The sequence below is a fragment of the Microcaecilia unicolor genome, chromosome 10 (assembly GCF_901765095.1).
Source record: "Microcaecilia unicolor chromosome 10, aMicUni1.1, whole genome shotgun sequence".
In the NCBI taxonomy this organism is placed as follows: Eukaryota; Metazoa; Chordata; class Amphibia; order Gymnophiona; family Siphonopidae; genus Microcaecilia; species Microcaecilia unicolor.
The window spans coordinates 181,446,030-181,473,234 of NC_044040.1; the positions used below are offsets into that span (position 1 = coordinate 181,446,030).

At 40.5% G+C, this 27,205-nt stretch overlaps 2 protein-coding genes across 4 annotated transcripts in view; one reads left to right on the top strand and one right to left on the bottom strand.

Annotated features, from left to right (window-relative positions):
* Positions 1-98: 98 nt before the first annotated feature.
* Positions 99-26,604, bottom strand: P2RY12 (purinergic receptor P2Y12). Of its 3 annotated transcripts, none has more exons than XM_030216722.1 (4): positions 26,341-26,604; positions 10,419-10,616; positions 3,654-3,937; positions 99-1,222 (listed from the first exon to the last, which is right to left on the bottom strand). In XM_030216722.1, exons 3-4 carry the CDS (start codon positions 3,664-3,666, stop codon positions 177-179), a joined length of 1,059 nt encoding a protein of 352 aa, XP_030072582.1. In that variant the 5' UTR covers positions 3,667-3,937; positions 10,419-10,616; positions 26,341-26,604; the 3' UTR covers positions 99-176. The 3 variants fall into 3 exon arrangements, with proteins under 3 accessions (XP_030072582.1, XP_030072585.1, XP_030072584.1); XM_030216725.1 differs by lacking the exon at positions 26,341-26,604 and adding an exon at positions 19,662-19,700; XM_030216724.1 differs by lacking the exon at positions 10,419-10,616.
* The window catches only part of LOC115478361 (mediator of RNA polymerase II transcription subunit 12-like protein), a 72,595-nt gene continuing 58,795 nt past the window's right edge, over positions 13,406-27,205 (top strand). Inside the window, exons 1-6 of the mRNA XM_030215663.1 lie at positions 13,406-13,423; positions 14,362-14,509; positions 17,982-18,100; positions 22,191-22,334; positions 23,436-23,599; positions 24,346-24,477. Coding sequence (XP_030071523.1) covers positions 13,406-13,423; positions 14,362-14,509; positions 17,982-18,100; positions 22,191-22,334; positions 23,436-23,599; positions 24,346-24,477 — 725 coding nt within the window. The remainder of the gene's footprint in view (positions 13,424-14,361; positions 14,510-17,981; positions 18,101-22,190; positions 22,335-23,435; positions 23,600-24,345; positions 24,478-27,205) is intronic.

Sequence of the window (27,205 nt, forward strand, 5' to 3'; positions counted from 1 at the left end):
GATGTGCTATCTCTCACTGTTACCAATAACCTACCCTTCAATTATGGGCTGCTCATGTCTTTGTCAGTGGGCAAACTTACAAAATCAGCAAGGGATCAAATACTTATTTCCACCACTGTATGCAAAGTCTGTGAATGCAGAAAAAAAAACTTTACTGCACTAGGCATCTTTTGGGTCTACATTGGCATCTGTTCGATATTGTCTTCACTGTACTTTTTATTTTTTGCTCTTTCTTTTGAACATACTGCTGGATATCTGTTCAACATACCTAATAAGGAATTTTTAAAGGAATTGCATAAGAAAAAGTATATTAAAGGGTCCAGACATGCATTCAGTGATGCAAGCCACAAAGTGCTTTCCTTTACGTAAAAAAGAGTTTTCCGAGTAGAGTTCTGAAAAACATCTCTTGTTTGGCTGAGGGTGTAAGGGACTCGGGCAAAATGGAATGGGACAAAACAAGTGAAAAACACGGCAATGATGATAAATACTTTCATATTTACAGTTTTCTGAGACTTCTTCCTGACACTTTTAGTTCTCTTAATTGACTTATAGAGCTCCTTTGTTATGAGTACGTAACACACAATTATTATTGCCAAATTAATCCAGAAAATGAACTGACAGATAAAGCTAATTATTTCATGCCAGACCAGCCCAAACTCTGATTTCAGCAATGCGCACTTCTTCACATTTTTAGAAGTTGGTTTCTTATTTGTGAAGATCATGTTGGGCAGTGAAAGAAAAAACATGATGATCCATATTGCTGCTGACAGAATTTTGGCATATAGAAGGTTCCTGGGTTTTGATGGTTTGAAAGGTCGGACAGTCTTTTGGTAGCGATCAATAGTGATTAGTCCTAGAAATATTATGCTAATATACATGGTGAAATAAAATATTACTGATGTAACCTGACATACAAATGCCCGCAGTGACCAGGGTGCAAGTCTTGAGTCACTGAGAATCTTGAATGGAAATGTCACGATCATGAGAGAGTCAGAAATGACTGAATTCTTGAGAAAAATGATGAAATTGGATTTGCTTGAGATTTGGAAAAAAATTCGAATTGCCAGGCCATTCATGACTGATCCAACCAGAAATATAACCATATACAGTAATGGGAAGAGAACTTGATTTACTCGACTGCCTGTGATGCGCTCATTGCCATTGCTTGTTAAGTTTGTGAAGTTAGGTGCTAGTTGTATTTCCTCTGAAATGTCTTCGAAACCTGAAATGAAATCTCAGTTTTAGTAGTGAAATCTGGTTATCTGTTTTTGTTATGATACATTTTTACTCAAAACATCCTGTCCCCTCATGCATTTACATTAGAGGCTGACCGAATTTTGTTTTTGGATTTGGCACAGGACCAAAATCCAGGTTTGGGTATCAGCCAAAAATGATTACCCTTCCCCCCCCTCCTACCCAATTGACCACCTATAGGCCTTCCCTGGGCCTACCTTAGGAAGGCCTGGTGGTCTAGTGGCCTCTTCGGGGGCAGGAACTAACCCCACTCATTTCTGTCCCATGCTGCTGCTCTCAATCAAATTGCTGCCCGGACTTTTCACGGCAGTCTCGGCAGCCATTTTCTGATTAGAACCAGTAGGGGCAGGAGACTCCTAAATCAGAGGTGGTAAGGGCTCCCACATTTTTTCTTTTATAAATGGTCATGCGCTACTGGTAACATTAACACACTGCCATAAATAAAACAAATTCAAAGAAAGGCTTTTTTATGGCCACGCAAGAAATGGACTTAGTGCACCCTTAAGTTGGTCCTTCCCATGTGCTGAGCCCATTTCTCAGCGCAACGTAGTGAAAGGACCCCTTTGTCTCTGTCATTTGAAGAGTGAACACTCTATCTAGAATTTGACATTTCAGAAGAAACCAATGTAACTGAAAAAGCTTCTATAGTTGACCTTGTGTTACTACCAAGTCAGTAAGGCTATCAAAAATAAATCGTAGCCCACCACCAAAAAATTCAAGAGATTCCCTCAGTGTTGTAATCTAAAAGTATCTTAATTTCTGGATTGTGCCAAAACCAATTATATGAAATATTAGGGAAAATGCTTGTTTCCATATATAGATATATGTGTGGATCTTATCTACAAACACCAAGTAATTTTATAACAGACCACCAAAATGCAGAGGCTATATGGATGTCTATTTTGGGCCTATTTTGTAAAGATACGTGGAGGGGCATTTTCAATGTGGTATAGAAATCACTTTGGACGATTTGGGCTAAACATCCCAAATCTGAATACCAAATATAACCATTTTTGAAAAGAAATCTTTTTGTATAGAAAATACTATTTTGAACAAGTTTTGTACTTTGTGGATTTATCTTTTTAGGCCATTATCTGAAACAAAATGCACATGTTAAAAAGCACAAAATCAAGCCATTGGGCTGTAGTAGGGGCCAGAACTTTTAGCAGACTGGTCCCCCAGACATCCCATGAGAGCAGTGGGGTACCCTACGGGGGGGCACTGCTGTGGACTTCATATAAATGCTTCCAGGTATACATCTCTCCGTTGCTCCCTTATCTTGTCTCCTGAGCCCTCCAAAACCCACCCCAAACCCGCTACCCTTAACTATACACTACTACAATAGACTTTATGGGTGAAGGGGAGTACCTATATATGAGTGCAGTGGATTTTTAGTGAGTTTTGGAGGGCTCATAGTTTCCAGGTAGGAGGAGGTATGGGCCTGGGTCCACCTGTCTACAGTGCACTGCACCCACCACTAAACTACTCCAGGGACCTGCATGCTGCTGTAATGGACCTGGCTATAACATCTGAGGCTGCAGAGGCTGGTGAGTACTATTTTTATTCACAAATTAGGGAGTGAGAGGGGTTCAGTGACCAGTGGGGAAGTAAAGGGGGGGGGGGGGTCATCCCTGAATCTCTCCAGTGGTTATCTGGTTATTTAAGGCACCTTTTTGTGTCTTATTCGTTAGAAAAACAGGTTTTGACCAAAATATTGAAGTTTTCACACTAGACATTTTGGTTTTGTTCCATTATGGACGTAAAACATCCAAGTGATAGGCATGTCCTAATCCTGTCTTTGAAATGCCACCGACACCCCACCCTTGTGATTTTGGAGCACTGCAGACAAATTGCTTAGATAAATGTCTCTAACAGTTTATAACTGAGTAAGCAAAGCCAAGGAAGTTGTATATATTAGATAAATGTCTGCAAAATAGGTTTCGAAAATATCGATCTGGACGTTTTGAGAAGAAATTCATCCAAATGCTGCTTTATGACATTTTTGAATGCTTTTCTCTTTCGAAAATGAGCCCAATAGACACCTATGTGTTTTATAAAATTATACATATCAGATAAAATGAACCTGCATTCATTTGCACTAGCTTAGGAGCTGGTGTAAATGTCCTTGTGTATTAATATGTGTGACTGCACATATTTAAAAAAAACAAAATTCATATAAATCGGAACTCTACCCATACTCCTCCCAACACCGCTCCCAAAGATACCTTTACCAAAGTTGTATACAAGTACATGTTTTCTGGTAAGAGGTATTTTACAGACGTACACTGGTATATATACACAAAAAAGTCTTTATAAAGTTACCCCCATGGAGCTCGCCACCTCTTCTTTCCAGTTCCCACTACCTAGTTCTTGTTTTGGAATGCAGAATGAAACATCACCTGAATACGCCATTGGTCAAAGCTAAGGTGCTCAACGTTTGGTTACAACAGGAGCGGAATGCTGCTTGTAGATCTTGCTGTGGTGTGTTAGGATTGTGCTTCAGAAAGGCCTTTTGAGTTGGTAGGTTCCTGCAGTAGAGTTTGGATTTTGATGTCTGAATAGGAAGACTGAGAATGACAACAGCATGTTCAAAATGCAACACCTCATAAGGATAGTCTTCAAGTAGAAACTTTCTTGCAGTGTCAGTTCCAGGCGATGGCAGCAGCACTTCTATTTGTATGTCCTTTCAAAGAGGAGAGGAGTAAAAACATTTGTAAATACTTATTTTTAACTTTAATTTTATTTTATTAAAACATATTGTATGGTGCATGCTTTATATTGACGTCACTTCTTGGAAGTGCAGTAGTGAAGATACTGTTCTTCAGATGTGTTGATTAGAAGCTTTTCTGGTAAACTGTTTGAGATTATCATTTCCCAGAATAGCATTTTATGGGCACTAGAGAGTCACTTTGTAATCTGTTTATTACCAACTTGACAGGTAATCATATTATAGAATGTGTAGATGCTTTCTGGGTTTATTTTTAATTATCTGCGATAGGCCACTAATATAATTAATCTGCTGCAGAAAGACCAGCTTTTGAAGATTATATTGCATAAAGAGTTACTGTAGCACCTGCCATTTATGAAAGGCAAAAGTAATAGACTGATCATTTATTATAGAATACATGTTCTTTATTTTTATCCCTGCCTCTCTCTTCAGCTGCCCGGTGATCTGGTACCAGTTTCATTTCGAGGGGCTCTTACCAGCTTTACTCCACTCAATAAGATAGATTTGTTCTGATAAATAACTTAACAAGAGCCTTCTAAAATGTGTCTGGCTGCCATCTCCACTACATCACTTGTAGCGTAACCCCCCCCCCCCCCCGAGAAAATCCTCTACGCAAATCCAGCAGGAATCAAAGAGGAGTAGAGGATGATGCTAATGGCGACCAACCAGGAAGTTGAATTTTATAAGTTCTTTAATGAAAGCAGCAGAACAGTGGACCCGACATAGTCCATGTTTTCGATGGGTACAGCCGCCTGCATCAGGTGTCACAACCAAAACTCTGGTAGTCAGATTTAGTAATTATTCCTGGTGCACAAGTGCAGCACAGTATACCGACATCATCAGCCAGCTGTCCGGTACATATAAGGTAGGAACACAAAGAAACCGTTGCGGGCTTACTGTGGTCGTCATTAGTTTCATCCTCTTCTCCTCCCTGATTCCTACATCACTTGTAGTGCCACTAAACCGATTAACCTTAACCATGAATAAAGGAAACAGATTCTCAGCCTGCACACAACCTTCCAGCATTTTCTATGATCTCCTTATCTCAGACACTGTATCCCAGTCATTTATGTTCACATATAAACATACAAACTGTCACATTTAAAAAAAAAAATTATTTATTTATTTTTCTTTCCTTCATTCCAATAATATGCGCTGTTGTATGTTTCTGTCACATTTTCCAAAGCACGAACTGGGATTGTGAGCCCTTGGACCACTGCCGAGGAGCGGCAGCGGCAGGCAAAACCACCCTCAAACCAGGGACAGGGCAGAACAGGACTGGAACCCCGGACTGGGGTTGCAGCAGAGGCAAACAAGCTGGAACAGGCAGAGCAAGAACCCTAGTCTTCACCTGCGCTTAGCCGCTTTTCCCCAGGAGTTGAGCCCCTGGGTGCAGGCGGCCAGCAGGGCTTGGCAGGGCAGGGGCTGGATACCAACAGGCAGCACACAACAGAGTAGGACTAGAAGCTGCCAACGCAGCCACAAAACAAGAAACACAAACAGATAAGGATTAGGACTGAAAGCTGCAAGCAGCCACTAAAACATGGAACAAAACACTGATTAACAAGACACAGAACTGAAAGCTGCAGAGCAGCCACTAAGACACAAGCAGACAAGGACTAAACACAAAACTAACCCAGAGACAAGAGTAGAAAACAAACCACAGACTAACTGAAAAAAGACAAGAATTTCAGGCAAGAACCCACACAAAGCAGTTCAACAAGCACCAACAAACCAGGGCCTAAGGCAATGCAAAGCAAAGCAGAGAGTTTCCAAATGGCTAATAAGCCCAGCAGCAGCTGAGATTTACTGCAGCAATCACCAGGTAGCTATGGGTGCTGTGCAGGCTCAAACAAGACAAGCAAGTCTGGCAGGCCGGAAGATCCGGACTGGACTGGGCTGAAGTCTGGAACGGGAAACAGCACACAGACAATCCAATGCATCCACCAGGCCTGGCCACCAGGGGGCGAGATGACTGAGAGCCTGAAACCAGGGCACGACCGTGACAGTTTCTATAAGCATTGTATTGTTTTAAAATTAATAAATAAAGTTAAAAAAAAACATAGTTTCATTTTGTCCTAATAAGGGCATGCATGTGTTAAAAGCTTGATCTGCATTGCACCACTTCTTTGATATTTTTGTTGGTGCTTCTAGTTTAGGGGCCCCTTTATGAAAGGTCGTTAAACCTAAGCATTTGGTTAGCACAAAGGAAAATGCTTACCGCAAAACACGTTGAAAGCATTTTATGGTAATTTTGCATCTTCCATATGCAAAGTGTAAATGAATTTCTCAAAATATTAAAGTTTCAAATTTATTTCCATTTAATATATCGCACCATAGGCTTATATCGTCTGAGTGATTTACAATATAACAAAATTGAAAAGGAGAGGAACTACAATATGGATAGGATGGAGAAACAAAGAGAAGAAAATTAGCATAAGAATTAGAGAAGGGGGGGATGGAGAGAGAGTTACTGTCCTGAAGCAACTCTGAATATGCACCAAAGTAGCCAGAGCGTAAGGAGAAGTAAATTATGCAACCTCAGAGCCTAAAGAGGAATGTATTTAAACCTGATTTAAACCTATCAAGGATACATTCCAATCAAAGATAAAGTGGTAGAAAATTCCAAAGTTTGGGACCATTAATACTGAAGAGTTTTGGTCGAATGGTATCAAAATAAATTTTCCTAAATGATGGAACGAGTAATAAATTTGTGCGACCCTGGGAGAAGGGTGTCTATCTCCCAATTTGTGTTGAATGATGGGTGCCCTTCTCTTTCAAAAATAAGCCTGATAGTATATAAAGGATCGAAGTGGGGAACTGGGTTTGATTGCTACTACAGCTCCTTGTGACACTGGGCAAGTCACTTAACCCTCCATTGCCCCAGGTACAAACAAGTACCTTTATATACTATCAGGCTTATTTTCGAAAAAGAAGGGCGCCCATCGTTCAACACAAATCGGGAGGCGGTAAGTGCTCTCATGTTATTTTTTTTTGCAGGTCTTGCACAGTAATGGAAAAAGTTTTGCAGGACCTGCAAAAATAAAGATAAAGAAAGAGATGCCCTATTTTACAGCAGTGTTAAAAATGGGCTTAGTGCACAGGAAAGTCCCATGTTAAAGCATGTTAAGCCCATTTTCTGCAGATTTTAGTAAAAAGGCCACTTAGAGGCATATTTTCAAAGCACTTAGCCTTCCAAAGTTCCATAGAAACCTATGCAACTTTGGAAGGCTAAGTGCTTTGAAAATATGCCTCTTAGTATTTGGCTTATGACATAGTGCCACTAAAAATCTGACCCAACTTAAATGCCTGAACCATGCAACACTACGAAACCAAAGTACGTAATGGACATAACGTAACTCTTCCTCTATACGATTCCCTAATATGTCTGTTCCACATGAACCTCATTCTACCACAACATCACTGTGTAACTGTTTATACCAGAATTGGTGAATGCCTTTACGGTACTATGTAAGCCACATAGAGCCTGCAAATAGGTGGGAAAATGTGGGATACAAATGTAACAAATAAATAAATAAAATAAATAAATATATCTGCATATGTATTCACATACACGTGTCTATACCAAAATTCCACCTAATCGCTATCCTGTAAATATGCGCATATCTTACATTATAGTGTCTATTTGACAGGTAGGTGTACATATAGGCGAAACCCACACATACATGCGTAACTTATAGAATACTATAAGTTACTTGCTTATCATTAGAACTTAGGCATGTATTTTCATTGGTTCATTAGTAAAGGAAAGTAGGTGCTTACGTTCCTTTATTGAATAGGCTCCTACAAGCTGCCCAAGCTTGGAGTGTCTATTTTAGGGTACATGGTTATAGAATTACCATAACTGGAGTGGAGAAGTAGCCTAATGGTTAGTGCAGTGGACTGAGAAACAGCGGAATTGAGTTTGATTCCCACTGCAGCTCCTTGGGACTCTGGGCAAGTCACTAACTCTCCATTCTCTGGGCCAGATTTTCCAATGCATATTACTGCATTAGCTCGTGCAAATACTGTCGATGTTTGGAGCACTGCTTAAGAAGTTTAAATGCAATCTGAAGACATATTTTTTGAAAGATCACTAGCCACTAACTAGAACGGTGGACTCGAGAGAATGTAGTGAGAACTGCATTTGAATCTGCAACCATGTAATTATTTCTTTATACTCACCATATGCTAATGTAAACTATACCACAATTTTCTGTTCAAAACCTTGCCTCTTTGTTTTAATTTGGAATTATGACGTTCCCAATTAGTAAAATAAATTTGAAATTTAAATCCAGGTTATTAGTAAATTCGTCCCATATCATAAATGGGGACCACCAGTAAATAATCTGCTTTAGCATGTGGTAGCATCTTTTAATAACTCTAGTTGTTCATGTTTTTACACTTTGTACATGTTCATTAAAATCTTAAGAAGCAGAAATTACCACTGTGTTGATTCTTATGTCTTTTAAAGAGATGTTTGTTCATATAAACCATTGTTTGTTTTAAACATTACATGGTTGGTTTACTTCTGGAGCTTTGAAGCTGCTCCTTTAGATCTTGGGCAAGTCACTTAACCCTCCATTCCCTCAGGTACAAAATTAAGATTGTGAGCCCTCCAGGGACAGGGAAATACACAGTGTACCTAAATGTAACTCACCTTGTGCTACTACTGAAAAAGGTGTGAGCATTATTCAAATATATATAACAAGCCGTTGAGCCCATTAAAACGGGCAAGAAAGTGGTCGGAGCCCCGCCGAGGCACCACCCAGAAAAAGCTGCCTCGGGGGATGGTGGCAGAGGAAAGCGCCCGGGTCACAGCAGGAGCGGCAGCAGCTCAATGGACGTGTCGGAGTGCGCCTCGGAGCTGCTGTCGACCGATCCCCACCCTTTGCTCGCCGGTTGCTCGCAGCTCTGTTCCTGCCTCCTAACAACGTCGGCTCGGAAGAGATCTGTGACGTACTGTGCATGCGCAAAACAGCTGTGCTGTTCTGCACATGCGCGGCACGTCGGTCACTCTTCATTTATATAGTAGGATATGCAAAAAAGTATGTTCCTGGTTATGTAATGAAGACAAGCTGATGTGAATTTATCATGGACAAAAAAGACACTCAGGGGTTCTTTTACAGAGCGGCGTTAAGCTTACCGCTCACTCTTTCGAGACTGGACTACCACCGGCCCAACGCAGCCACCGGCGGTAGTCCTGCCCTAAGCATGCACCATTTCCGAGGGAAAAAGAAACCCCCTGGAAATGGCTTGCATGGCAATAACCTGCCGCCAGCGCAGGGCCCTTTTCCCCACATCTTGGTAAAAGGATCCCTCAAACATTAATTCCTCATGTTTACATGCCATACTATGGAGAAAAGGTGGCTGAGGGGTGATATGAGAGAGGTATATAAAATAATGAGTGGCGTGGAAAAGATAGATATGGAGCGTCTGTTTACACTTTCCAAAAATATTAGGACAAGGGGGCATGTGATGAAGCTGGAGTGCAGTAAGTTTAAAACAAATAAGAGAAAATGTTTCTTTACTCAGCGCGTAATTCGACTCTGGAATTCGTTGCCTGAAAATGTTGAATTCGTTGCCAGAGAATGTGGTTAAGGCGGTTAGCTTAGCAGAGTTTAAGAAAGGTTTGGACGGTTTCCTGAAGGAAAAGGCCATAGAATGTTACTAAATGGACGTAGGGAAAAAAATCCACTATTCCTGGGACAAGCAGTACGAAATGCTTTGCTCCGTGGATCTTGTTGGGTGATTGTGACCTGGATTGGCCACTGTCGGAGACAGGGTGCTGGGCTAGATGGACCTTTGGTCTGTCCCAGTGTGGCAATGCTTATGTCTTAGTCAAAACAGAAAAGCATCAGATTGCAGATAATAAAGGATTAAGTTTTCACATGTTTTATGAGAGGTGAAAAGCCAACAGGACTACAAATAAAATTTGTTTTAGTAGAAGAAATCAGATCACTTCATGTGCAAATATAGCAACCATTAAGTCTGTCAACACTTTTTCAGGAAGGTTCTGTTTACACTAAATGAGGCAAACCAGTTATGGAAAGCAAACAGATGTAAATAGTATCCCATGTGGCATACGCAATCTAAAACTGTTATCTTTATTTGTGCTTATAACATGCAGAATGTATTTGATTTTTTTTTTTAACCATCGTTAATACAATTTTTAACTGGCATCACTAAACCTGTTTCTGTTAGAAAACGTGCTAGAATACATGCTATCCTGTGATCCCCAAATAACTGAAATGTTCTGATCCGACTTGTTTTGACTAAACTGGACCAATCCTGTTTTTAATTCTTAAACTACTCCCATCACAGACTCCATAATTCAGTAATGTATACTGGACAATGCTGGACCAAAGAATGCATTTATTTCCTATTGCAGACAGTGCTGTAAAAAAATAAATTTCTCAAAGATACCAACTCTTACCTGCAAACTGGCCACGATGGGGTTTCAGGGGAGAACACTGCTGATTAGTAGATTGAATGTGAGACAGACTCCTCTATCAGCTTAGGTCGGTGCCTGACTGTGCCTGGAGATAGTCATATCCAGTGAAAGTAAATACCGTGCTCCACTCAGGCAGGTATGCTGTTCTTCACTGCAGTGTGCTTTAAAATGAACAGCTGCCTGTTTTCATAATGAAAAAAAAATTATCTGGTTTGGCAGGTAATCTTTTATTTTTTCTTCTTGACTAGGCTTTTTTTTTAAATCAGTGCTGTGAAATGATTGGAGAATACATGCCGACTCCAAGAGCAGTTTTTTTCTCCCTCATATCCTTGTCTTCACGCACTTTAAGGGTCAGAAAGCTAATTGCATGGCTGCAGATCTGCATGAAGACAGTTCATTGGCAAGCAATATTTTATACAGTTCACAGATGTTGCTTTATAAAGTCCACCTGGTGATGTCTTTCCCCCCCCCCTTTTTTTAAAGGAAATTAGACTCTATTGCTTTCATGTCTCTGCTCTGTGATTTCCAGATTGTTTACTTTGTTTCCTAGTTAAACATAGTTATTTTTTTTTACCCCGTTTTCTTCATTCAGGCTGAAAGTTCTAATAAAGCTTTTTTCCCCCCCCCCTTCTGGCATCATCTAGTAAACTGCTTATTGTCTGGTGATTTTACTGAATGGAGGAACATGGTGTGAACCTCATGAGTCACTTTCGTTAGAAATTACTCTATTAAAAACAACTAAATAACTTTCTCGAAAACAGCTCAAAGGGTATATACAATTCTCAACTTAAAGATATGTTAAATAATGGGGAGACACTTTACAGCTTTTAAATCCCAATGGTTGCATTCTCAAATATTGAGGTTGCTGTGGTTTAGATGAATTTATAGCATCCTCCCCAGCCTCCCACCCTAGGGCTCTAAAAGCAGATGGCTCTCTTAAAGTTTTGCATTTTATAGGATTGTTCTACTTTATTAAATAAGAGGCCCTTTTACTAACGCGTGGTAAAATCTGGGCTGTATGGGGTCTAATGTGGGATTTGCCCGTATTCTAAGTCCAGATTTAATGTGGCACTTTATATGGCATTTCTTTTTAGTTTTTTGAAAGATGTGTTCCCATTCACATGTGGAACCTGCAAAAAAAAGGAGGCCGTAATTGCTCCTTCCAGAACCCATGGTTATCCAGTTAGCACATGTTAATCCTAATGTACTAACTGGATAATGCAGAAATACCCACTCTCTGCCCATAAAAAAGCCAAAAGAATAGTGAAGGGACATAGGCCAACCAAAAAAAAAAAAAAAGACAATAATGTCCGGAGGTTGATTGCCGTAAATTTATGGAATATCAAAATTACATGCAGACTCGACCCGGAACAACATTTTGGCAATTAATTGCCTGTCTCAGGAGTCAAATATATCTAAAAGTGTACAAAACACATACAACAATTAAAAAACATAAAAGCGTATAAAGTATTTTTTTTGTTTTGTTACATTTGTACCCAGCGCTTTCCCACTCATGGCAGGCTCAGTGCGGCTTACATGGGGCAATGGAGGGTTAAGTGACTTGCCCAGAGTCACAAGGAGCTGCCTATGTCTGAAGTGGGACTCGAACTCAGTTCCCCAGGACCAAAGTCCACCACCCTAACCACTAGGCCACTCCTCCACTTATATATTGATAAATATATCTGGAAGTGTTCAAATGCTAAAAAGCATTAAAAAATATATAAAATAATAATAAGTAATTACAAGAGGTACACAAAAATATAAATAATTAAGGGGTCCTTTTACAAAGACGCATTAGCATTTTTAGCGCGTTCTAAAAATCAGCATTCGTTAAATGCTAGAGATGCCCATATATTCGTATGGGCGTCTCTGGTGTTTAGTGCTTACTATTAGCACTCACTTAAAAATGCTAGCACTCCTTTGTAAAAGACCCCCTAAATGAATACATGCTTAAACAAAAGGACAGATGATAGACCAAAAATTAATATGAGATAAAATGGGTATATATAATCCATCCAAAAGTAATAAGGAAAAAAAAGACCCAAGAACCATATACAATTAATAAATTGAGAAAATTACTATTGTACAAACTAACCTGATGTGTATTGCACAATTGTTATGGATCACAACAACTTTTAGATTTTTTAAAATTGTATGTGTTTTTTTACACTTTTAGATAAATTTGACTCTTGAGGCAAGCAGTTAATTGCCGAAATATGGTTCCGTGTTGAGTCTGCATGTATTTTGGTATTCAATAAATTTATGGCAATTAACCTTTAGATATTTTTGTCTTTTTTTTTGGTTGGCCTAAGTCCCTTCCCTATTCTTCTGGCTTTTTTGTGACTTTTCGTAGTGAAGACATCCTTTCCTGCTGTGGTGTTTTGGTGCACCCTGTGCCCATGACATTCCCCCTCCCAAAAATACTTCTAAAAATTCAATAATGCCTGGGATACTGTGCACCAACAGGCAAAACACCGCAAAATGCTTTAACGCATTCCTGTGGTAGCTTGGTAGTGTGCTCTAACTGTGCATTAAGGGTTAGGGTGAATTCTATAGATCAAGCCTAAAAATTTGGTACAGAAAAAATGCTTAAGCACTATTCTATAAGCCACGCTTAAAGTTTCTATGAAATGTCCGAGTTACAAAATTTGAAGTTATATTTTGTAGTAATTGTTTATTCCTTGCCTACTTGTAGCCCAGTGTAAATGCTTGTGTGTAATCCCATATGTACCAAGTACAAATCTCTCTATATAAAATGCACCTCCAACGTTCTAATGAAGCCGGACGCCAGAAGCCTGAAACCGGAAGATGTAGTTGTGTAGATAGCTTTTTGCCCATGAGTGTCTGTCCCGCCCTCGCGTCACAACATGATGACGTCGAGGGCCGAGCACTGACACTCACCAAATCGCATCGCTCACCCGTCGCTACGCAACAAAACGTAACGTCACATGCATCACGGACCTATGAGAATGACGGCCATGAAAAAAGTAAGGAGTATCAGCAGCTGCTGGAACTCAGAGGGAGGCGGGGAGGACCCTGGAAATCGGAGGGAGGGGGGACCCTCGAACTGCGAGGGAGGAAGGAAGAGGGGGGACCCTGGAACTTGGAGGGAGGGAGGTGGACACTGGAACTTGGAGGGAGAAAGGGGGGCCCCTGGAACTTGGAGGGAAGGGGGGACCCTGGAACTTGGAGGGAGGGAGGGGAGACCCTGGAACTGGGAGGGAGGGGATGACCCTGGAACTCGGACGGAGGGGGGACATGACCCTCCAACTCGGAGGGACGGAGGGAGAGAACGGCCCTGCAACTCGGAGGGAGGAAACGGCCCTGCAACTCGGAGGGAGGGAGGGAGGCAGAGAACAGCCCTGCAACTCGGAGGGAGGGAGGGAGGGAGGGATGGTGAGAACACATTTAGCCTAACAATCCCTTTCAAAACATTAATTGCCGAAAGGCAATACCTTGCTAGTGCCCGTTTCAGAAACGGGCCTTTTATCCTAGTAAGTTAATGATTGAACAAAATTTTAATTATATGTAGACATATTGTACATTTTTTGTGCATCTTGAAAAACTGATTTTTGCATATCTGAAGTTTTCATTTCTAAGGGATCCTTTTACAAAGGCGCGCTGAAAAATGGCCTGCGGTAGTGTAGGTGTGGGTTTTGGACACACGCAGATCCATTTTTCAGCGTGCCTGCAAAAAATGCCTCTTTTTTGCCGAAAATGGACGTGCGGCAAAATCAAAATTGCCGCGCGTCCATTTTGGGTCTGAGACTTTACCGCCGGTCATAGACCTAGCGGTAAAGAATTTGGGTGGTAATGACCTACACGCGTCAGATGCCACTTGTTAGTGCTTATTGCAGTTTTGTAAAAGGGCCCCATGGTATTTCTCACTGCAGAAAAAAAAATCTGTTTCAATTTTGTTTTCTAGGGTGAAGCTTCAAGTCATGAATGCAACCAGAGAATGATTCTTCTCTATGGTGTTGGCAAAGAGCGGGATGAGGCAAGGCACCAGCTGAGGAAAATTACCAAAGATATTCTGAAAATTCTGAATAAGAAAAGCACAACTGAAACTGGTGGTAAAATATCCCACATGATATTATCAACCTTTTTCTTTACCCTTCTCAGCTGAATGGAGACACTAGTATTATACTGTCCTTGAATCAGTGTCGTACCAGGGATGGGGTGGTGAGTCCAGTCTGCCCTAAGTGCAAGCAATAAGAGAGTGCAACCAACCCCCCCCTGAACCTCCCCCCATTAATGTCACTTCCTGTTTCTGCAGGGGCTGAACCTGGCAAAAGGAAGGCTCCGGGAATTTCGCAGGCAGCATTATGTGAATCATTAACACTGCTTGCTGCCCGTAGAGGGGAGAAAGCTATGTTTAAAGGTAGATCAAGGAGCGGGATGTACCAGACCATAGCTGAGGGGAGGGTTGAAAGGGGGGAGCAACCAGAATATGTGTGTGTGGGGAGGGGAGGGGCGGGGTTGAAAGGGCAGAGCTGGCATCAGGGGAAGTTAAAAATAAATAAATCCATTCCGGTGTCAAACTAGCTAGGTATGCACTGATTTCAGTTACTGAACCTTGCTTTCTTTTGTATTTGTCTGTATATGTGTTTTCCTTATAGCTCCTTTTTAAGGGGCTCTTTTACTGAGCTGCGCTAAAAAGTGGCCAGCGCTGCGAAATAGCACATCAGTTTCCCGCGCTCTCCAGTCACTCTTTGTACCATTAGTAGCCACGTGCTAATTTCCAATTTAGCGCGTAGCCATTACCATGTGAACCCTTAGCACCACCTACACCGCACTTTCGTTATAACATAAATTCAGTTGCAAAGCAGTAGAGAATATGGTTCCCAGAACTTTTGTACACATATGCAGAAACCTTTCATTATAACACGACTTTTGTTATTAGGCGGTTCTGGTTCTGAAGTACTGCGTTATACTGAGGGAGAGGTGTATTAGTAGGCGGTAAGGGCTCACACTCTAATTGTGTGGTAATTGGGTAGTGCGCAGCAATGGCCATGCACTAGCTGATTACCTCAGGGCACGCCCGCTCTCTGCACCCCACACTAGAAAATAATTTCTATCGGCATGCTCTGATCTCATAAATACTGCAGGATGCCCTGAGGTGTCCCGCAGTAGTGTTGATTCAATGTGCACTATCCATGCGGTAGCCCTACCAAGGCTTAGTAAAAGGGCTCCTAACCCCCCAATTCTATATGGCGTGCCTAGAGATCCACGCCGAAATCAGCGTGGATTCTATAACCTTGTGCGCAACTCAATTGGCTTAATAAGCTAATGAGCGATGATAGCAGCACTTAACAAGCACTAATCATTAGCACACACTAAAAATTGTACTGTGCCTTTGTAAAAGACCCCTTTAGCCAACAGTGAGAAAAGAGAAAGAAGATGATGGGAAATCCAAATAATTAATCAGTCTACCAGATCCATCACTGTACAGCATTTTTGTGCATCATACATGCTTGCTTAAACTTCAGTCTTGAAGAATGTAGCTCCTTCAACAGTGGGGATGCTCTTTTATACTTTCCCAAGCTGTAAATCAATCTTGCTGCTGTAAGTTTTTCTAACAGTTTTTTTTAATAAGAGCCCCAAATAGCGAGTTATAATAATCTAAGTATGGAATCAGGATTGCCTGTGACATTGTTCTAAAATTATCCGGGTGTAATTTAGATCGAATTGTTCTTAGCTGCCTAATCAAAAAAAAATTTTTTTTTAAGATAAAGCCTTCACATGTAATTCAAAAGTTAAGACTGAATCAATTATGACTCCCAACATTTTTGAGTAGTCCTCAGTCATTAGTTTCTCACCTGTACCCAATTCCAAACACTTAGCTGTCAGCTTCTCATAATCCCCAAACCAAACAACCTTAATCTTTATTCAATTTCAGAAAATTCGCTTTAGCCCAATTATCAGTTTTGATGACAATCTCCCTTGAGAAAGTCATTGTATCTTCACACTTTTCTCGAGCTTCACACAGAAGAAAAATATCATCTGCTTATGAGTAGACCAGTACTCCCAAGGTGGACAGCACTGTTCCCATCGTACTTAAATAGATGAAGGGTCCTTGAGGAACTCCGCAATCTGCATTACACTGCAAGGGTGCCGTAGAATCCTTTCTTACACTATATATTCTCCTCTGTAAAAACTCACTAAACCATTTTAAAACAGTACCAATACATCTTCAATGATCAAACAGTGGAGGAACCAGATGCATGAACTTTTACTTATGGAGAGACATACTGTGGAAACTAGAGGGGTCAGGGCTAAGAAACGATTTCTCAAGTTGTGGACTTGAGTACATTATTGATGAGAGTTCGCTCTCACATTTTGAATTCCTTGGAGCTGTGATGGGTTATTTCATTCATGATGGTGACTGTTTCCTTGTCTGTGCTCGTCTCACCCTCTGGTGGCCAGAACCGGTGGCTGCTATGAACTGTCACCCGTTCCAGACTTCAGCTTAGTCCGGTCCGGATCTTCCGTGCTGCCTGAACAGCACCCGTAGCTGCCTTGTGATTTCTGCAGCTTGAACTTCAGCAGCTGATGGGCTTTATTAATCACCTGGAAACTTCTGTGTTTGCCTTTGCATCATCTAAGGTCCCTGGTTTGTTTGTGCTTTGTTGCACTTCTGCCTAGTCTGGTTTCTTGTTTGAGTTTCTTGTCCAGTCCTAGTTAGTCTGTGTGTAGTTTAGCTTAGGTTTTTGCTTATTTCCTAGTCTTGTTTCTGGTCTGTATTCCTGGCCTAGTTTCTGTTTGTCTATGTCTCTCTCTCTTAGTGGCTGCATGGCAGCTTTCAGTCCTGATTCTTTTCTGTCTGTGTTCTTGCTTAGTGGCTGCTCTGCAGCTTTCAGTTCTGACTCCTGTCTGTCAGTGTTTGTACCCTGTTTCAGTGGTTGCTTGGCAGCTTTCAGTTCCTGTCCTTTAGCTTGTCCATTGCCTGCCTTGTGTAGTTTTGTCTGTCTGTGAGTCCTATCCCAGTTTCTTGCCTTGCTGCCCATGTATATTCCTTTCCCCTCTGACCCTCAGTCCCTGTTCAGCCTAGTTGGTATCCAGTTCCTGCCCTGTCCGGTAAGTCCTGCTGGCCGCCTGCACCCAGGGGCTCAACTCCTGGGGAAGGGCGGTCAAGTGCAGGTGAAGTCTAGTTGTTTCTGTCAGAGTTCTGCCTTGTCTCTGGTGTAGGGTGGTTTTGCCTGCCACTGCTGCTCCTCGGCAGTGGTCCAAGGGCTCACGAACCTAGTTTCTGCCTTGAAAACCTAACACAAAGGAGACCTCATTTGTGTATGTTTGAATCATTGGTGACTGGGTGTGTGGGAAGAAGGTGGGGGTGTTTAGTTTGTGTATTTTTGGCTTGTACATATGCAGTTTCATATAGGGAGTGGGGACTTAGGTTTGCGGGTTGGGGCTCTTCTATATTATCATTTTGTTTATTGCATTGTTTACTTTGATAGTCTTTCATAGCCTTGTACTGGTTTGCATTTTCTTCTATGCTGTGTTGGTGAATTAATAAAAATATTTCAAATTATTGTATCTCTTTAGTTGGGGATGAAGGACAAAGAGTGAGGAAGAACAAGCTTGAAGTATTTCCAACTCTAGAGACTGTCTTTACTAAGCTTCAGCAACTATCCTATTTTGATCAGCATCAGGTGACATCCCAGGTACTTTTTCTTCATACTGTTTGCAAAACCAAGTAACGTGAAAGTGACTGGTATGGTATGTCTCACCTGCAGACTCAGAAAATGACAATTAATAGAGGAGGTAAGGGCTTATAACACCCAAAAAGTGATGATAACATATGCAAGCAGCAAACATACTAATATTACCCAACATGATCATTTTTCTCTATTCAGCTGCATAAGAGATACAGAAATATTTGAAAATCATGTAACTCTTATCTTGGTTGTAAATACACAGGGATGGCTTATGAGATACGCAGAAAAATATGGACACGTTCAGGGACTCATTGTAGGGCCTTATTTGCATAAGTCAGTAGGAGCTGAAAAGTAGAAATGTAAAGCAGGGCCATGTGAAAAAGTAGTCACTGAATGTTGGTTTCGGCCCTGCAAATACAGAAGATAATGAGTGTTCTTAAAGGTGTTACCCTCTCAATCTTTGATTACCAAGACGGGTGTCGATCTCTGCAATGCTTTTCTGATGGTTACAGAAGGCTACCACCCCACACATTTGCCACTGAAAGATCAAACTGAGCAGATGCTCCATCCAAACTGTTGAAGAAGCTACGCTCATAGCCTCTGGTTATTTGGTCCATAGAATGCTGGGATCCCTGACTAATTAAGATTTAAAACTTTCATGGTACCATACTGATTTGAGTTGCCTTCTTTATTGGATAAACTAGCACTTGATGCTGTATATTTGTGCCTTGCCCCAGACCATGTTTCTGTAATATATTTTGGGAGATGGAGAAGGCAGTTTTCAAAGCCATTTCAGCAGGTGAAACAGTATTAGTCTCAGAGGATCGGGCTATTTTAAATTCTGTAAATGGAGTCTAAAATGTAGGCACTTTGGAATAATGTGCATAGCGCTATTCTATAAACTACAACTACAGTAAGACGTGGTTTATAGAATAGTGGATAGGCTAGGGGAACGCGAGCACATTTAAGAGTGGCCATTTAAGCCAATGAAAACCTGGTGTAAATACCTGCGCCTAAATGTACGTGTGCTCCCCTGAATTCTATAACAACATGCATAAATTTGATTGATGCCCTGAACGTGCCTACACTCCTCCCATGGCCTCACTCCCTTTTCAGCTAGAAGCGTTGTATTTATGCGCGCCTCTTTTTAGAATATGCCTAGAAAGAAGTGCGCGTAAATTCCAATTATTGTCCATTTAGTGATGAAAGTTGTTTTTTTATCGGCCAATTATCACTAATTGGTTCATTGCTCAATTGAGTAGCGCACGTAAATTGGCCGCACACACACAGTTTAACATGCATTACTCGCATCTTTTATAGAATCTGGTGGCTTGTGCGCAGGCAAAAGTATATATGTTGTTTCACAACGTGTATGTGTATACATATTTAGGGGTAATTTTAGTAAAATGTGGTAACGTGCAGTAAGTGAAAACGTACAAGACTAGGAGACTGGGCATCTAAATGGCAGATGATGTTTAATGTGAGCAAGTGGAAAGTGATGCATGTGGGAAAGAGGAACTCGAATTACAGCTACGTAATACAGGGTTTTCACATTAGAGTCACCTACCAGGAAAGGGATCTAGGCATCATTCTTGATGATACATTGAAACCCTCTGTTCAGTGTGCGGTGGTGGCTAAGAAAGCAAATAGAATGTTAGGTATTTTTAGGAAAAGAATGGAAAGCAAAATTGAGGACATTATAATGCCTTTGTATCGCTCATTGGTGTGACTGCACCTCAAATATTGTGTTAAATTCTGGTCATCTCATCTCAAAAAAGATATAGTGGAATTAGAAAAGGTACAGAGAAGGGCGACAAAAATGATAAAGGGGATGGGACAACTTCCTTATGAGGAAAGGCTAAAGCGGCTAGGACTCTTCAGCTTGGAGAAAAGATGGCTGCGGGGAGATATGATAGAGGTCTATAAAATAATGAGTGGAGTGGAACGGGTAGATTTGAATCACTTGTTTACTTTTTCCAAAAATACTAGGACTAGGGGGCACGAAATGAAGCTACAAAGTAGTAAATTTAAAACGAATTGGAGAAAATTCTTCTTCACTTAACGTGTAATTAAGCTCTGGAATTTGTTGCCAGAGAATGTAGTAAAAGCAGTTAGCTTAGCGGGGTTTAAAAAAGGGTTGGATGGCTTCCTAAAGGAAAAGTCCATAGGCCATTATTAAAATGAACTTGGGGAAAATCCACTGCTTATTTTTGGGATAAGCAGCATAAAATGTATTGTACTTTTTTAGGATCCTGTCAGGTACTTGTGACCTGGATTGGCCACTGTTGGAAACATGATGCTGGTCTCGATTGACCTTCAGTCTGTCCCAGTATGGCAATGCTTCTGTACTTATGTACTTAAACATGCAGTAAGTGCGAAACTTAAAGCTTTGCTTCTAAACATTCAATAAATGCAAAGCCCTTGTGGTGTGCCCTGAATCCACTCTTCATTTAGCTCACAAGGCACACAGTTAACGTGTAACCACTGTGTTTAATGTCTGGGCCAGTAGCACAGACCCACCAGTCATAGAGCTGGTTATAAGTGTTTAGCTTAAATGCAGGAGATACCAACATAGCATAGTATTCTATAAGTTACAAGTGTGTGAGTCCAGCCCACGTTCTGCCTTCTGTAAAGAATGTACAATGTATGATATGCATGTATTTTCAGAATTCTTAGGTGGACTTTTGTGTACAAATACTTGCCAACATTTTAAATAATCACTTCATACACCAATAATGCTGGAACGTGTGTTATCAAAAAGACCTCAGCAGTAGTGCCACTCGGTGAGCATAGGTCAATCTCATCGAGGTTTAAGCACCATATTCATCACTGGTCTTTTAATAAGAAAGTATTATTTTTTTCAATTGTATTTATTCAGCCAATGACGTAATTTAACATTATTTTTATAAATATATAATTAACTTATCTTATGTTGGTTTGGGGACGTTCATCCAACATGATTCATGTTTCACCATGTGCTTTTTCAAGGATATAGCCCTACTCAGCAACCCAGATCCATTCTGCTTACAAGTCTCTCCGACTGTTAAGATGAGGTTGACCTATGCTCACTGAGTGGCATTGTCGAGGTCTTTTTGATAGCAGGCAAACACAGCAAAGGTGACACCAAGGATGATGTAGAAGAAATGTCCAACGGACTCAGAGTTCACATCAGAGGTTTTATTCAAAAATATGCTCAATGGACTCAAGACGAATCATGTTTTGGCCGCGAGGGCCTGCCTCAGGAGTCCCTGTATAGTACACTAGTAGAACTTCTCTGTGTTCTATGGCGTCTGTAAGAAATAACTAGTATCTGGTATGCCAAACGCCAGAGCGTGCACTACTTAAAAAGAGCAGAATGTAGCAGTCGCGGCCGAAACACGATTCGTGTCGAGTCCATTGCATATATTTTTGAATAAAACCTCTGTTGTGAACTTTTTGAGTCCATTGCTGTCACCTTCGCTGTGTTTGCCTGCTTGCATTGACCTTTGCGGAGGTGTTTTTGTTCTCCTGTGCTTGTCGAGGTCTTTTTGATAACACACATTAGTTTTGTTTGATTGGTTCTAGCATTATTGGTGTATGAAGTGAAGATTTCTGCTGGGATTGGAATTTTCATGCCATTCATTGTTAGTACATTTTAAATAGTTACATGCGTATTCAGCATGTGAATGTTAGCACCCATTTCATAGAATTACCCCTGTAATGCCATTACATGTGGAATTGTACACACACAGGTGTAGTTGGGGCAAGGTTGGCATCTGTGTGTGTGTGATCTGACATTTAGGTGCTTAAGTTAACCTGGAAAAATTGCCCTGTGGTACAAATGCTCGGTGCGGATTTGTCTACGTACTTTTCCTTAGTCAGTTTTCAAAGGAAACGTTTCACCTTGAAAATTGTTGTGTACATAGTTTGTGGGTACAAAATACTTGCAGACTTTACACATCTGTGCACAGTTTGAATGCTGCCCCCGGTGTGTACTATCCCCCCCCCCCCCAAACACCACCACCACACGCATAGACATATTTGAAATATTCATCCTTTGAGGAGATCTTTAGTTGTGAAATATTGTAAAAGAATGCATGTACATTTATTTTCCTAGATTGCGGGTAATGTGCTGGAACAGATAACCAGCTTTACGTCAGGAACGTCCTATCATCTTCCCTTGGGTCACCACATCCAGCTGATCTTTGATCTCATGGAACCTGCTCTGAACATCAATGGGCTTATTGACTTTGCTATCCAGGTAACAATGAAATCTTGCTTGTGGGTTTTATTTATTTCTTTATTTTTTGCTGTTGGGTAACTCAAAGTGAAAATTGTTCCATGACTTTTCTGCAAATAGCAAATGAAAACTGTGCAGTTTAAAATTAGTGGCACAGACCTGTCATAAGAAATAGCTAAATTTTAAAATCTCAGCTGTACTAAAGTGAGGGCAGTACAGGTATATGTATAAATACAATAGCAAGAATAAAGTGCTTTAGACACCAACATTTGTTACTGGACTGCTCAAGCTGAGGAATAATAAGTATTGCTAGTTTATTCTGCAAATAATAGCGGGAATTACAGCAAAGCACAGTAATTCAAGAACACAAATTTATTGGACAACAGGAAACTGCGAGTAAAAGTTCAGTTATAGGCAGTCTTGTCCTGACAGATGCTTCAGTATATGGCTGAATAACCTTCCAGTGTAGTCGTAAATTTGCTTTGTCTGTGTCATTCTTTTCTTGAGAAATAGCTATTAACTTTTTTTTTTCTGGATTAACATGGATGTAACATATCATAGTAAATGACGGCAGATAAAGACCTGTACGGTCCATCCAGTCTGCCCAACAAGATACTTTATATGTATACCCGAGTTTGATTTGTCCTTGCCTTTCTCAGGGCACAGACCGTAGAAGTCTGCCCAGCACTGTTCTTGTACTAAAAGTTCTGAAGATTCTGGAATCCTAAAGAGTTACAAGGTTCCGGAATCCCAATTAGTAGCAACATTCCATGAAGAAACCCCAAAGAGTAACGTAGTAAATGATGGCAGATAAAGACCTGTACGGTCCATCCAGTCTGGCCAACAAGATACTTTATATGTATACCTGAGTTTGATTTGTCCTTGCCTTTCTCAGGGCACAGACCGTAGAAGTCTGCCCAGCACTGTTCTTGTATTAAGTTCTGAAGCATTTTTTCACTTGTTTCAAAAGAAACAACACTAGATAACAGTAAATAACACATTGGAAAACTGCTATTCAAGGATATGCCCATTGTTCTAGAAGTAAAATATCGGGGGATCAATTATAATTTGAAAGAGTTTTTCAAGCAGATTATTTGTCATGGTTTTTTTTTTTTTTTTTAGCTCCTGAATGAATTGAGTGTTGTGGAAGCTGAACTACTGTTGAAATCATCCAGCCTGGCAGGAAGTTACACCACAGGCCTGTGCTTGTGCATTGTAGCAGTGCTACGACATTATCATGCCTGCCTAATCATAAATCCTGAGCAGACAGCACAAGTTTTTGAAGGGTTTGTAGATGCTCTAGTCACAAAATTGTTTGCAGTGTTTGTCTGTTGAACATAGAATAATTTTCAGAACCGCGTAAAATGTATTGCATAGTAACATGAGGTAAATATAAACTGCAGCTCTAAATCTAATTTCTCTTCCTGTCACATATTGGATTAAAGTATTAACCCTGTGTTCTTGATATCAATAGTCCATTTTCAATGAGATGATGATATGACAAAGGGACAGATTCACTCAGAGGATCTTTTACTAAGGCGCGCTCAAATTGTAGGTGTGCTAAACATTAGAGACGCCGATGCATTCCTTTGGGCATCTCTAACATTTGGCGCGCCCACAATTTTAGCGCGCGCTAAAAACATGAGTGCGCCTTAGTAAAAGATGTCCTAAATTTTTGTTACCTCGGAAACAAAATGGAAAAAATCCTTAATTATATCTGGTCCAAAGTCAGCAACCCTTACTGCAGTGTTGAGTTAACAGCACGGAGATGAAGAGGTAGAAAACAGTTGCTTTTTAACATGTAGCTTTGATATTTTTTGATAATCAACCAAATGTTTTATGTTTTTTTAAATTAACCCCCACAACCCAAACCCTTATTATCTGTTATGTACCCTAACTGAAATTTGTGTGTACCATGCTGTTACATGCATTGAACTCATGACAGGAAGCTGTGTGCAATTCTGTTATCTGTATGACTGTTTCAATTATATAAAATTTTCCCTTTTCTCTTATTTTTTAAAACACTTTGCAGATTATGTGGTGTAGTAAAGCATGTTGTTAATCCGTCAGAATGCTCCTCCCCAGAAAGATGCATTTTAGCCTACCTCTATGATCTTTATGTATCATGCAGCCATTTAAGAAGTAAATTTGGTGACCTCTTCAGGTTGGTGTTGTATGATTTTTATTTTCTTAAAACTGCTGTATTTTGTTTAACCTGATTGAGAGGAATGTGATTGTAATTTTTTTTTTCGAATTGTGAACTTCAGTTGGCATTTTTCAATTTAGATTAAGTTGAAAAGTGTATTCTATAAATTTTGAACACATGCATGTTTCAGTGACAGTGACATAGTTTTGTGGTGTATGAGAGTGCATGGACGGTCAGTTAACCTCTGGTAGTGATGGAGTGAGTGGATGGAGATGCTGTGAGTATTGATAGTGGCTGGATTGTAGATGGAAAGATTGTTAATGGATGATGGGGCTGAGTGAATGATTGGTGAAGTAATCAGTGGTAGAGGCTGAGCGAGTAATTAGATTGGGGGTTCATGAGTGGTTGTGAAACTGAATGAGTGATGAAATGGATGGGAGCTTCTGAATGCAGGAGAATGTGAATGAACGTTGCCAAGAAATGTGAGTAAATGTGGAAGGAAAAGTTTTGATTTCAGACTATAGAAGTTGGCTTTGGGTACTGGAGGGTTGGGAGCTCTGCCCACCCTGCCCTTCTCCTTCGTTTCCTTTCCTTTGTATCTTATCTCCCTGACCCATTCACAGGTGGGGTCTGGACTATGGCCACTTGCTAGCCACTTCTCCACTTATTTGGATGGATTTGTACTGTTGATAGAGACAGTCTGTCTCTCAACAGTAGGCATCTAAAGACTTTGTTTGGATTGATGTTTGGTAGTTGAATATCATGATGATAATAATAATAAAAAATCAAAAACATATTTCACACTGACAATGAAATCCAGATCATTTTACTCTTCCTTGTATTACAGTCCCAATCAGTCCATGTTTTATTACAGGGGGCAGGTGCAGCGGAACACTTTTTGGTTTGGAAGGGCCAAACGAAGCAATCTGTGGCCCCACCCTTAAGTTTTCCATGTACCCATGCTGTATTGGACAAAATACTGATGGGGCCATGACCCTGTAGCTCATCCTGTTCTATTGACTATGCCAAATAGAAACATTGTGCTTCTCTCGGGGGTTTATTGAAAACAGGGGCCTTGTCCACCCTTCTAGTAAATGTTAAGAGGAAAAACTAGAAAACAAATAGCTGCAAATTTATTATTATTTGCAAGAAAATCAGTGTGTATATATAAAACACCCTGTTTAAGATTGCCAGAATTTTTTTTTTTCAAATCAACAAAAGTATGGATTAATGAGACAAAGCCAACATGGACTTAGTGAAGGGAAATCTTGCCTCACCAATCTACTACATTTCTTTGAAGGAGTGAACAAACGTGGATAAAGGTGAGCTGGTCAATACTGTGTATCTGAATTTTCAAAAGGCATTTGTAAAGTACCTCATGAAAAACTCCAGAGGAAATTGAAAAGTCATGGGATAGGAGGTAGTGTCCTATTGTGGATTAAAAACTGGTTAAAAGATAGAAAACAGAGAGTAGGGTTAAATGGTCAGTATTCTCAATGGAGAAGGGTAGATAGTGGGGTTCCCCAGGGGTCTGTGTTGGGACCACTGCTTTTAAACATATTTGTAAATGATCTAGATATGGGAATAGCTAGTGAGGTAATTAAATTTGCAGACGACACAAAGTTATTCAAAGTTGTTAAATCTCCCTACAGCAATTTGATTCTATGCAAAATCATGGAACAGTCATAACACAAAAATACATATTATTTGTGATTTGGTCAATATATTTCACACACATCTTCCTATTGTATGAATTGCAGTTGGTTTTCGTGTGCAGTTTTTCTAGATCTGTGCATATTTTACTGCAGTGGGTAGGTAAAACGATTTTTTTTTTCTGTTTTTAAAATAAAGTCTTGTAAAAAATAAATAGTAAGGTCTTACCTTCACAGTGTTCCTTTTTTCCGCTTTCCTTTTCTGCTTTCACTTTCTCAGAACTTGCCATGAGTGACCCCTTACATTAGATTTGCTATGGCAGGGGAGATCGCCATTCGCTGGTCAGCATTCAAAGTGTTTTCAGCACATTAAAAACAATGCTTCTTTTCCTAGTTCCTTTTATTTGTGGTCTGCAGGCTTTTTTTTTTTTTTTTGTAACAGAAGTTAACAATCTTTGCACATTCTGTATAATGCTGACAGACCTCTTGGAACTAGCTGCTTTTCTGCTGGTCTTGAAAGAGTATGCTGCTTTATCTTTTGATGTCTCATGTAATTTGGTTGAGAATTAGCTGCAGCTCAGCAGGTCTTGAAAAAGCATTCTGCTTTAACTTTCAGTGTCTCAAGTAGTTTAGTTCATGTTCATCTGGTTGTGAGAACATGTTTTGTTTATCTTTGCTAAATCATAAATATTTATAGAAACAAAAGTGTTTTGTAAATTGAACCATTAAAACAATAGTTCATTCAAGAGTCACAAAGGATATATACTGTGCCTTTATTAAGGCATACTAATGGATCTATTATTTTACGTGTCTACAAGAAAGTGGTTAATGGCGTCTTTCTGGTTTTTGTTTTACAATTAACTTAAGGCTCCTTTTACGAAGCGGCGGTAAGCCCAACATGGGCTTTCTTCTCGCTATAACGGAAGTACCGCCAAGCTACCACAGCAGCCCGGGCCCGGCGATACTTCCCACCCCTACAGTGCCGTCATTTCTGTTGCCACCTCAATGGTAGCGGTAAGGGCTCTCCCCTTCCTGAAATGGCCGTACGGCAAGTGCTTTACTTGCTGCCTGGCCATTCCCTTCAGGACCAGCTG